The 13,028-nt window shown below is 36.1% G+C and overlaps 1 protein-coding gene across 2 annotated transcripts in view; it reads left to right on the forward strand.

Annotated features, from left to right (window-relative positions):
* Positions 1 to 13,028, forward strand: part of LOC138696033 (4'-phosphopantetheine phosphatase) — a 53,683-nt gene that overhangs the window by 1,074 nt on the left and 39,581 nt on the right. For both annotated transcript variants that reach the window (XM_069820531.1, XM_069820530.1), the window contains exons 3-5: positions 3,408 to 3,607; positions 8,134 to 8,317; positions 11,054 to 11,146. In XM_069820531.1, coding sequence (XP_069676632.1) covers positions 3,408 to 3,607; positions 8,134 to 8,317; positions 11,054 to 11,146 — 477 coding nt within the window. The remainder of the gene's footprint in view (positions 1 to 3,407; positions 3,608 to 8,133; positions 8,318 to 11,053; positions 11,147 to 13,028) is intronic.

Genomic DNA, 13,028 nt, shown 5'->3' on the forward strand with positions numbered 1-13,028 from the left:
AGTTTTGTAGGCTATAATATAAGATGTTTATGTAAACCCTCCTGAAAATTTGCTTGCAACCACTTTGGGGCGCACTTCCGAACAGGAGCAGTGGCATTTCCCCTAAGGTTAGAGCACAACTCACTTTGACTTGAAATCTACTTTGCCCCAAGAGGTAACTGCTGTGGCAGAAAAAAGCTCTAATGTCCTTCAGCATTGGAAGAAATTGATAAGAAATACAAAGTAAATATAGTTTGTATTGACTTATTTCCTACGTTTATTTTATGGCTTCATTTTTCAAAATTTTAATTTACATTAATATATTAGGTTAATGTTAAACTGTCATTATGGTGGTGGCGAGATAGGTTATGATCAGTTAATGTATCATATAGCCCGGCAACAAACATTTCAAAGTTAGCAGAAACCAAGTGTTCTTACTGGCCACACTGGAGTGGGGATTAAGTCATTTGTTGTGAAACTCTTGATGTTAGTGGGCGTGAAAGTGTGATGTCATGCACTAAGCAGCAACGGAAGTGTTATGTTTAGTCTGTTGTCACCCTATAATTCAATTTGTTTGTTTGCTCACTCTTCATAGATGCTGACTACAGGCATACTTGGTTGCTCAGGCATATCCTGGAAAGAAAGTGGGCATGCTCAGCATACCCGCTCATGTGATTTCTACATCTTGATGATGATGATAATAATAATAATAATAATAATAATAATAATAATAATAATAATATTGTTGTTGATGTAACCTAACTTTACTTATTAATGACAGTTATTCAAAAAGTTTCACTACATTATTGCCAGTGTATAAGATTTTTCATTAGCATCTTTCCAAAGTGACAAAAATGCATCCGTATTTCTGGTTTCTTTTCATTCATTCATAGTGTTCTGCCCAAGGGCAGGTCTTTCACTGCGAACCCAGCATTCTCCAGTCTTTCCTATTTTCTGCCTTCCTCTTTGTCTCCTCATATGATCCATATATCTTAATGTCATCTATCATCTGATATCTCCTTCTGCGTCGAACTCTTCTCCCTTCACCATTCCTTTCAGTGCATCCTTCAGAAGGTAGTTTCTTCTCAACCAGTGACCCAGCCAATTCCTTTTCCTCTGTCTGATCAGTTTCTTTCTTCATCCACTCTTTCCAATGCAGCTACGTTTCTTATTTTTTATGTTGTTTGTTTAGTAAACTGTCCAAAGACAGGTCTGAACCTCACAAGTGACACCAGTAAGGCACGCACCACTTGTGAGGCAACTAGGCCAGGAGATAATGGGGTAGGATGTCCATTTCGTTTCCCCCTCCATTCATGCACTCGAAAGGAAATTAAACTCAGAGTAAATATATGGGAAATGCCTTTTATTATTCGGTTGAGAAGCTTTTATCATCCAGTGTGCTCTTATAAAAGCTGAAAGTTAGAATTTATAAAACAGTTATATTACTAGTTGTTCTGTATGGTTGTGAAACTTGGACTCTCACTTTGAGAGAGGAACAGAGGTTAAGGGTGTTTGAGAATAAGATGCTTAGGAAAATATTTGGGGCTAAGAAGGATGAAGTTACACAATGCAGAACTACACGCATTGTATTCACCTAGTCCACCGCTGTGGAGTAATGGTTAGCACACCTGACCATGAAACAAGCGGGCCTGGGTTCAAATCCTGGTTGGGACAAGTTACTTGGTTGAGGTTTTTTCCGGGGTTTTCCCTCAACCCATTAAGAGGAAATGCTGGGCAACTTTCGGCATTGAACCCTAGATTCACTTCGCTGGCATTATTACCTTCATTCTCATTCAGATTATATAACCATAGCAGTTGAAAAGCGTCGTAAAATAACCAATAAATAAATAAGTATTCTTCACCTAACATAAATAGGAACATTAAATCCAGACATTGGAGATTTACAGGGCATGTAGCACATATGGGTGAATCTAGAAATGCATATAGAGTGTTAGTTTATTTATTTACTTATTTATTTATTCTGGTGTAGTTAAGGCCATCAGGCCTTCTCTTCCACACTACCAGAAATACAAATACAATAATAGAAATAAAAAGAAAAAAATCATACTATAAACAAAGTAAAGACACACAAAAATATACACAGGTTGCAGTAACACAAACTGTAGATGAGTGATTATAAACAAGAAACTTGTAATTTTAATCTAGAGTAAAAAAACACAAACATTTGTAGCAATATCTAAAAAGCATTAAATGAGACAAAATTTTCCAATTTAATTTCGAATTGTGATAAAGTCCGGCAGTCCGTACCGTCATTAGGTAACGAATTCCAGAGGCAAGGTATTTCTACAGTGTTGGAAGATGAGTATAAAGACGTTCTGTGTTGAGGGATAGAAAGAAGTGCTTGATGCCAGTTTCGAAGAGTTGTAAGAAATTGAAAGTGCAATAACAGATAATTCGGAGTAGAAGTATGCATGATTCTAAACAGAAGAATGTATTGTTCTTCGTTCCTTCAGATGCACCCATGAATGTAACTGGAGGGAAGGCGTTATTTGGTCAAATTTACGAGTATTGCAGATGAATCATATGTACACATTATACGAGTTGGGAGGCCGGAGGGAAAAAGATCTTTGAGGAGGCCAAGGTGTAGATGAGAGGATAATATTAAAATAGATTTGAGGGAGGTGGGTTATGATTGTAGGGACTGGATTAATCTGCTCAGGATAGGGACCGATGGCAGGCTTATGCGAGGGCGGCAGTGAACCTCCGAGTTTCTTAAAAGCCATCAGTAAGAAAGTAAGTTAATCAAAATAATAATGTTATTGTAAATACATGCAATATATCCGTCCCTAATAGGGAATCCAGAAGAATGGCATCCTTATCAATTGTTAAGACCCATGTCAAAAATACAATTTTGAAAAATTATATCATTAACAGAATAAATGACTCGCAGGGAATATAAATGATGACTAATGATAGCCAGTGAGGATCTCGAGACTGATGATGCAGTAACACCAATAATCGTATCACAAACTTAAAATTTTTTGCTAACCTCAAAAGTTTCTGTAGGAACACATCCTCGTGCTCCAAACATAAGACCAATAACCTTCCAGGTAGTAATGTTGTACTGGGTACCCAAATGTTGAGTGCAAGGCTCAAAATTTATTGCTTCTCATGGCAGACTTCGCTGATCTGCACTTAGAATTATTTCAGGCTTAAATATTATGCTCGGTAATTTTTGGACTAGCTGTACACATAAACACGCATTTATTATAAAAATAATTTTGTTCAAAGAAACTAAAAATACATACTTGCTCTGAATTTTCTCTCTCTTATGTAGATCATAATGTGCATATGGTAAGATTCGTAATGGTACTGCAGTATGTATGTACTTTGTTATATGTGATGTATAATGAAATAAAATAATTATAAGAACTGCAGCTTCAAGCAATATTCTTTTAACACTATAGGATCATCGTGTGTACGAGGTGTCAGAAGGCGCAAGGTTACATTTCATCAAGTTCGAAACAAAGTATATCGAGAGTTGTCTGGACTTCATTCAAGTGAATCTGGTCAACACAAAAGACAAAATGATTGGGAAAAGCATCAAGGCAACAGGGGGTGGAGCCTACAAGTACACAGAGCTGCTGCAGCAAAAACTTGGACTTTCGTAAGTTTTAACTTCCCATCTGTTGGAGAAATACAATGTGTGTGATTCCAAATATTGCTCGAGTTGTCTCTGTACAAAAAAAATTGATAGCATTTACTTTGGTTGATAATACTGATATACTACATGCTGAATTTTGATGTTGAGTTCATGGCAACTAACAAGCAAACATTCTGATGGAGGCAGACAAAAAAGTTAATTTTTTTCATTCACCATGTTAATAATATCAAAAGAAATGCTTATACAAATTTTTGCCACTGGACTGCAATTACGAGGGCTGTAAAAAAATAAGTTCGCCAGGGAGGCATTAACAGAAAGAAAACATAATTTCATTGGGAAAATTTATTGAAACAGACACAGCAATATTGAACTATTTTTCAATATATTCGCCACTGGAACTGAGACATCTGGCAAATCATGGAATCGACAGAGAGGTGCAGACGGCTGTCAAACACTGCTTCCTATCCCAGGCGGCTGACTTCTAAGACACAAGGACACAAAAATTGATCCCATGGTATGACAAATGTCTCAATTCCAGTGGAGGATATGTTGACAAATAGCGCAGCAATTGCTGTATCTGTTGCAATAAATCTTTCCATGCAATTGTGTTTTTTTCTGTAAACGGCCCCAGGGAAAATCACTTTCTGGACGGCCTCTTAATTGTGGTCAAGTGGCTAAAATTTGTATAAGCACTTCTTTGGACATTATTAACATGATGGAAGAAAAAAATTTAACTTTTTTATCTGCCCCCTTCAGAATGTTTGCTTGTCAGTTCCCTTTCTCGCCATGATATTAATATTTTCATATCCTGAAAATAAAGCATATTTTAAGAATCTGTTATTCCGTTGTGTTGCAGTGGCTTTAAATATGAAATTAACGCTATTATTCTGTTTTAATAACATTATACTATTCTTATTTACATAGGTACATGAAATTATATCAAATCCTGGTAAGATTACCTATAATATAAACTGCATAATAAAAAAAATCTAAATACATTTTGATATAAAACTAATTTCCAACTAGGGCCTTTCTGGAATTGTGTTAACCCGGTAGAGTTGATTTTCATCTTTGAAGTGGAATTCATTATCTTCATTGGTAAGGTGAATAAATGAAAAGAATGGCTAGTAGAATTGAATTTGTATGTGGGTAAGAAATGACCTGCAAATTTTGCCTGTGCTTGAAACTGCAGGCTTTATTCCTCTTTTGAAGAAAGTCATTGACGTAATTGTCATTTAGATGATTACTGGTACTTCTCTCAGCACAGCGACCTTATAAATGTTTTTTTTTTTAACCATTGGCGGGTACTTGACTTACGCCATTCACCCAAAATGTTTTTAGTTAGATTTTAATGGAAATCTATACTTCCTCTCCATTATGTCGATGGCAATTATAAATGCATTATTTTTTCAAAATGCTGTAAACTTGTAAGTTAGAATAATTGCTTCACAATCACAGAGAATGTGCTTCGAATATTCTGCTTCATTATAGCATAAATGATGTAAGCTGCTCTCAGTTATACCTATATTCTTAAAGAGGTACTTTATTGAGCAATGTGATCAGCAGGTTCTGATGATTAAAAAATGTTTAAACGTTATCATTAAAATTAAACACAAGTTTAAAGGAAATTACCCCAAATTTAGGAAACATTTTATTGAAGTAGACTATTCATTTGAATTTTCCACCTCTTCGAAGGATAAATCTCCAATTTTTATGTTTCCATTTCGTACAACATTCTGATCACAAGACATAATCATATACTTTGTATTTTCGGGATTTACTTCCAAACCTATCACTTTACTTGCTTCAAGTAAAATTTCCATGTTTTCCCTAATCGTTTGTGGATTTTCTCCTAACATATTCACGTCATCCGCATAGACAAGCTGATGTAACCCATTCAATTCCAAACCCTGTCTGTTATTCTGAACTTTCCTAATGGCATATTCTAGAGCAAAGTTAAAAAGTAAAGATGATAGTGCATATCTTTGCTTTAGCCTGCAGTGAATTGGAAAAGCATCAGATAGAAACTGGCCTATAAGGACTCCGCTGTAAGTTTCACTGAGACACATTTTAATTAATCGAACTAGTTATATTATATAAAACTTCTCTCTTAACTGAGTCATATGCCTTTTTTGAAATCTATGAATAACTGATGTACTGTACCCTTATACTCCCATTTTTTCTCTAATATCTGTTGAATACAAAAAATCTGATCAATAGTCGATCTATTACACCTAAAACCGCACTGATGATCCCCAATAATTTCATCTACATACGGAGTTAGTTTTCTCAAAAGAATATTGGACAAAATTTTGTACGACATCGACAAAAGTGATATTCCTCGAAAGTTACCACAGTTAGTCTTGTCCCCCTTCTTAAGAATAGGTACAATTATGGACTTCTTCCATTGTTCTGGTACAATTTCCTTTTCCCAAATAGCAAGTACAAGTTTATAAATTTCGCTAGATAATGTGCTTCCACCCTCTTGTTATGGATTCGTAACAAGCTGTTTTTTATGGCAGTGGGTTGTTAGCCCTTCGCCCAACCCCCAAGCTGGAGGACAACCCCTTATCGGGTGTCTACGACTACTTATTCAGTATATTCGCAGCTACCCTCTATATCTTCAGGCAGTCTCCTCAATCCGCAATCTGAGGATGCTCCATGTCATGATGATAAATATGGGAAATGCCTGTTAGTATTCGGTTGAGAAGCTTATGTCACCTAGTCTGCTATCAAAAAATCTGAAAGTTAGAATTTATAAAACAGTTATATTACCGGTTCTGTATTGTTGTGAAACTTAGACTCTCACTTTGAGAGAGGAAGAGAGATTAAGAGTGTTTGAGAATAAGGTTCTTAGGAAAATATTTGGGGATAAGAGGGATGAAGTTACAGGAGAATGGAGAAAGTTGCACAACGTAGAACTGCACGCATTGTATTCTTCACCTGACATAATTAGGAATATTAAATGCAGACATTTGAGATGGGCAGGTCATGGGTGTATTGATGAATCCAGAAATGCATATAGAATGTTAGTTGGGAGACCGGAGAGAAAAAGACCTTTGTGGAGACAGAGACGTAGAAGGGAAGATAATATTAAAATGGATTTAAGGGCAGTGGGATATGATGATAGAAAGTGGATTAATCTTGCACAGGATAGGGACCGTTGGCAGGCTTGTGTGAGGGTGGCAATGAACCTGTGGGTTCCTTAAAAGCCATTTGTAAGTAAGTAAGTAAGGCTATTCATTTTCCTCTTCCTTCTGAAACTTGCTCGATTTAATTTCCTAATTTGGAGTGCCTAAAAAATAAGGAAATTGTGATTTTAAATACAGATTATTATTGTAAACTTGTTATACGAAAAGAATAAAACCTGAATTCCTTCCTCATTTGGCATTACGTAGATTACTGTGAACTAAATGCGAATGTTTGTTCATTGCCAGTATTGACAACTCTGTATAAATATAAAATCGGGTACTAATAATGAAATACGTGCTGGCATGAAAACATTTCAAATCTTCATTAATTTTGTTATGGTTGTTGTCACCTTGAAACCATAATACTTTGTTCCTAATTTATGTCTGTACAATGAATATTAATAATCGAAATTGTTATGCTCTTCGCTTTATCTGGTATGTAAATACAAAAACCACTGTTGAGTGTTAAAATTAAAAAAAAAACTATAAAAGATCAATTGAGGAGCATTTTAACAAAACTCGTTATCTACATTATTTTCAATTTTGAGGTTTTAGCGTATCCTTATGTTTTTGGGTCAGGAGAATCCAATGGTGCTATCAGAATTAAGCTAAAGTTGGTAAGTATATCAGTAAATTGACCTTGAAATAAAAGAGATTTTTCAAAACTCGGTATCTACAGTTCTGTATTTTAGAAAAGAGCTCTCTTGAAAAAAACAAGATTTTGTAGATAACGAGTTTTGTGAAAACGCCCCTCAATTAAAACGTGCTAATAAAATGCAGGATAAAATGCAAATATAGATTTAGAACTTTGAAAATAATCCAAATATCAACTCGAACTTTAAAAATTGATCTAGCCTATACTGTAATTAAAAAGTGACAAAAACTGGTGTGCAGCTTTAGAATGTAAGGATCATGAACTAAATTCATAAATATAAGAACAATATCCCTGACTTAACGAAAGATGACATGTCATCAAAATCTAGATCATGGTGACTTAATTTTGGTCTGCTGAGAAAAAAAGCTGTTATGAATAAGCTAGAAACTTTTTTACTTGTCTCAGACTGAGAATACTTCCTAAGTAGGGACTTTCTTTTTATTTTGTTCGTAGATTCGAATTTCCATTTTAAGTGGCTTTTGAAATAACCATAAAATGGTTCTGGTTCCACGAAAGTGCATCTGGCTCTGCTTTTCTGAAGATGATGGCACACTTTTTACCCCCTATTCCCATATAAGTACGTAGGGCCTTGGACTGAAAATTGAGGGATTGAGGATACCTGATGTCTGAAGATTGTGTAGTGAAGTGTCATGGTTGAAATGTATTCGATCTGTTCTGTGCAGTGTGGATAAAGAAGATGAGATGGCCTGTCTAATTAAGGGATGCAATTTCCTGCTGAAGAACATCTCAGATGAAGCATTTGTATACCAGAGACATGGGAATCCTGAATACAAGTTTCAGACTGCCGATCCAAATATTTTCCCATATTTACTAGTCAACATTGGATCAGGTGTTAGCATTATGAAGGTAATTAGTCGTTTTTAAAGACTTCAATTTTATTTGTAAGTGTACTCAGATAGGCCTACTATTCAGAGGACTGATCAACAAAGGCCGAGACTGATTTTTTCCCTCAACTATTTATTACTCTGTTTCAGTGGTAACGTTATGTTTGTAATATGATCTTTGGATAAATCATAATACAGCGAACGCCAATAGGGGAAGTTATCCCCACCCTCGCCGCTCGGCACCTCGCTCACCTGCTCTCACGCTCTACTGTCTCTCTCTACTATAGTCCCGGCGCTCTAATTTCCGGCAGCCAATCGCGTTGCAGGTCGCCTACATTTAAACGTGTGCGTCTTGTGATTCGCTGATTCATTTCTTAAGGCTCGATAAGTACTTAATATAATCGCCCGCCATTTTAGCTCTTTTTTTGGCGTTCGCAGAAAACACACGAAGATGTTATTTGCCGCTCAATTATTTGGTGAATTACATTGCGTTTGATTTATTATCATAGGAGCTACGACATGATAATGTTTAATGGTGCGGCAAATAGATTCCTCGTATGGTAGCTCGGCAATGTGAGAACAAAAATGGCGAACGATGCTACCTACCTAGACTTCATAGAGCCTTTACTTTCTAAGACGTAAGCAAAGGGGCGGAGTCACGCCGGAAATAACAGCGTCGGGACTATATCTGCCCCCTCTTCGGTGGATCACTGCCTACCGCCTCACACGTATTTCATATTTTATACAACCAAATTTTATGTGGATTAGACACAACGGTTTTTCCTCGAAGTAACACATGAATCACTGTCTACCACCTCGCACAACACAACACAACACAATACAACCAAATTTAATGTGCGTTAGACAACATTTTTTCCTCGAAGTAACACATGGATCACTGCCTACTGCCTCGCATATATTTCCACACAACACAACACATGTAATGTGCATTCGACATTACGACACAATGAAGCTACATTGCATTTCTGCAATACGTTATGGCAGTTCCCTTGAACATAAATAGATTCATTTTCCCTTCTACCACCAACTCGTCTCGATAGCCGAGAGGTCTAAAGCATGACCAAAAAGCGTGCGTTTCATTGGAAAGATTGTCGGAATGAATACTACCCTCTTCAAAGTCATAAGAAAAAAAATAGAGAGACAGGAAGCAAGAAAGAGGGAAGGAGAGGCTGGAGAGAGAGAGAGAGGAGAGACAAAGGGACACAGGACGAAGTTTCTCTTTTGTTTTGTAGATGCCGCATTCACTCTTTTTGTTCCACTTTCCTCCACTAGAGCGTCTGGTGAGCTTGTAGGGGAAAAGTGGAAAGAGGTTGTGGGCGGAGCTTAGCGTTCGCTGTATTGCGATTTACCCCAATCTTTTTTAAAGTAGTTTCCATCGACTTAAATGTACTCATTATAATGTTTCTTTCGTCCTCAAACATATGGTATGTGTCATCCTTCATGAGGCCCTTAAAAATCGCCTTGTGTGTCTAGAACTACTACTGAGCTCTCAGCTCGATTGTCCTGTAGTTGGACTTCAATCATGGGAGTAGAAGAGAATCACATTGGACAAGACCTGGACTATATAGGGAATTTGGACACACCTGATTTGAAATTTAGCCTAATATTCCAAGATCTCTTGCATTGTCATGTTGAAATTGTCATTTCTTTGCAATGTATCTTGTCAGAATCATGAACCCTGATTTGTAATAATCTCTTGTAACTGAAGGCTGTAGCATAAAGTAGTACATACTTACTTTATGCTTATGCAGGTTTCTGCAGCTGTATACTTTCAAGAGAAAACAGTCTTATGTCTTATTGCTGCATATTACACTTCTTGAATCACTTTCATTTCGTGTATGCAAAGTGCAAACAGTGTTCACATAAAGGAGCACTGCTATCAACTGCGGGCTAACATGGTTCTACCATTTACGAATATTATGTATGGAAACCTGCTCTTTTCAAATATGCAAATTGTGAAGATGTAACTGTGAAGGAAAGTTGAAAAACAATCAGTCTGTTGTTCATATACAATTCAAACATTTTTTTTTTTTTTTTTTTTTTTGCAATCCTTTGTCTTTAGTTCAGTTTTTAAGTACGTAAAAACATTGGTTTTAGTTTTGCTGTTAAACACTTATTGTAAGAAGTGTCAGTATCTCAAGTCCTTTCCCTTTTCGCATTTAATTAGTCATTAAAACGACCTACCTAAAAACCCTCATTATCTTAAGCTCCTAACATTGAAGCCTATTTAAAGGCATTCTGTATCGACGAATTCCATGTCCTCTAGCAACGAGCGTGAAATTCGAGACAGGGATTTTTGTTAAAAATTCCCTGCTTTGATCTCATGTACTATCTCGCCAAGTTTGTTAAAATTTTTCTGCATCCTGATCATACATACATGAGATTAATGCACTATTATCTGTGGATTTCGAACTGGCAAATCAAGGTCATTTACAAAAGTACAAACCATGCACGAGTCAGTGAACTAAAACTGTGAACTGAAGCATTGGTAATTCTGGCTGTCCCAGCTAACTTTAGTTGAGAAGAATAGTCCAGGATTGGGATAAGCACACGTGGAAAATGCAATCCATTGCTTGACCTTGAGCCACCGGTTTGAAATGCACAGATAATAGCATATATGAGGCTTACTAAATTATGTTCTGAAAACTATTATTATTATTATTATTATTATTAATTGAAAAGAATATTTCCCACTGTTGAAATAAGGCGTGTAATTTATGTTCTGCACTTATTGCAGGTTGAGTCTGAGGATTCGTACGAGAGAATTGGAGGAACAGCAACAGGTGGAGGCACTTTCTGGGGACTGGGCTCACTGTTAACAAAAGCAAAGGTATTACATTAAAATTATTATGCTTTCTCATATTAACCTTCACTCCTAATTAAAAAAAAATTTGTTAGAAGATAATAGATATCTACTCTGTTTTTTTTTTTTTGCGAAATAATTTTTCCAAACTTCTTATGCATCTGGTGCTAGTAGAGGGTACCCGGGAGAAGTCAAGATCAATTAAAAGTTATCACTGCATTGACCCACAGACAGACGAACTGTGGCCCATTGAGACGAATTTTAGGAGCATCAAAAAATTTCGAATTGTTTTACTCTTACTTCTTTAAAAAAAAAAAAAAAAAAAAAAAAAAAATAATTCGTCACTACTGATCTGACAAGAATTTCCTGTTTTTTAATCTTGACCATATTTCTTTCCGTCTTTACTAATTGCTTTTTCTACGAGTGTTTACTAATTTGTCTTACTCGTTGTAGGCTCATTTGTTATGTTGCAATTCACTTTTTTTTAATGACAGGTTCTTGACTTTACACCATTCACCCAAATGTTCTATCTGTAAGCAAGCTATAGTTCTTTTGACTGCTGTAGTTGTTGCCCTCAATGCACTATGGGAAGTGACCTACATACCATTGCATGATGATGATTATAATTAATGGAGCAACAATGGGATGTCTGTAGGGGAAACAGGAATACCCCTTGGAAACTCACTGTCTTTGTCCATTACAAATGCCATTTGGATATGCTGGGATTTGAACCCAGGTTACTAAAGTGGATATGTCACTCTAGCCATTCACTTATTTAGTTCAAAATTGAATCTGCTTTTACTTTATACAGTAATACAAAGTGTAAAGAGAGAGTTTTGCGATGTTGCAAATCTATTTTGACATATTTATAAAAATGAAGTCTTCAGCATTTTTGGTACTGAAAAAATTTTGCATGCTATTTGTGCACAGAGATTTCTCCTAAATCATTACCTGGGCAAATTTGTTGATATTCAGTATCTGCAAGTCAATTTACAGTGTCTGGGAATGATGCACATGAAATACAACAAATTACTAAAAAATTAACGAGTCTTTACTGTATTTAAACTCGAAAACACTGCAACAAACGGCAGCCAATTTATTTTCATTGTAAGTTTTTGTATTATGTAGAATGGATTGATGCATGAAAAGGCTAAGTTATTTTGATGAAGTCTGGCCGCGAAACCAGGTGGGCCAGGTTCGAATCCCGGTCGGGATAAATTACCTGGTTGAGGTTTTTTCCGGGGTTTTCCCTCAATCCAATACGAGCAAATGCTGAGTAACTTTCGGTGATGGACCCCGGACTCATTTCACCGGCATTATCACCTTCATTTCATTCAGACGCTAAATAACTTGAGATGTTGATACAGCGTCGTAAAATAACCCAATAAAATAAAAATAAATATATTGATGAAAAATTAATTATTTCCTACTATGTACAGTAATTATAATATAATTCCAAAATTCAATTTATGTTTTAAAAACCTTGAGTTATATATATTACATTCTTTATACTTTTTTTTCTGATGTACAATTTTTACTTCAGATATTTCAGTATGTCCACACCTGTGAAGTAATGGTTAGCACATCTGACCGTAAAACCAGGTGGCCCGGGTTTGATTCCCAGTCGGGGCAAGTTACCTGGTTGAGGTTTTTTCTGGGGTTTTCCCTCAACCCGATATGAGCAAATGCTGGGTAACTTTCGGTGCTGGACGTCGGATTCACTGGTATTATCACCTTCACCTCATTCAGACACTATATAACCTAAGATGTTGATAAAGTGTCGTAAAATAACCTACAGAAAAAAAAAATTCAGTACGATGTTATTAGGTTGTGGTTATCATAATCACTTCTCTACATCTATCGTCACTCATAGGCTTATATTTCCATGTACCACAGTGATAGAATATAG

This window comes from Periplaneta americana, chromosome 3 (assembly GCF_040183065.1).
Source record: "Periplaneta americana isolate PAMFEO1 chromosome 3, P.americana_PAMFEO1_priV1, whole genome shotgun sequence".
In the NCBI taxonomy this organism is placed as follows: domain Eukaryota; kingdom Metazoa; phylum Arthropoda; class Insecta; order Blattodea; family Blattidae; genus Periplaneta; species Periplaneta americana.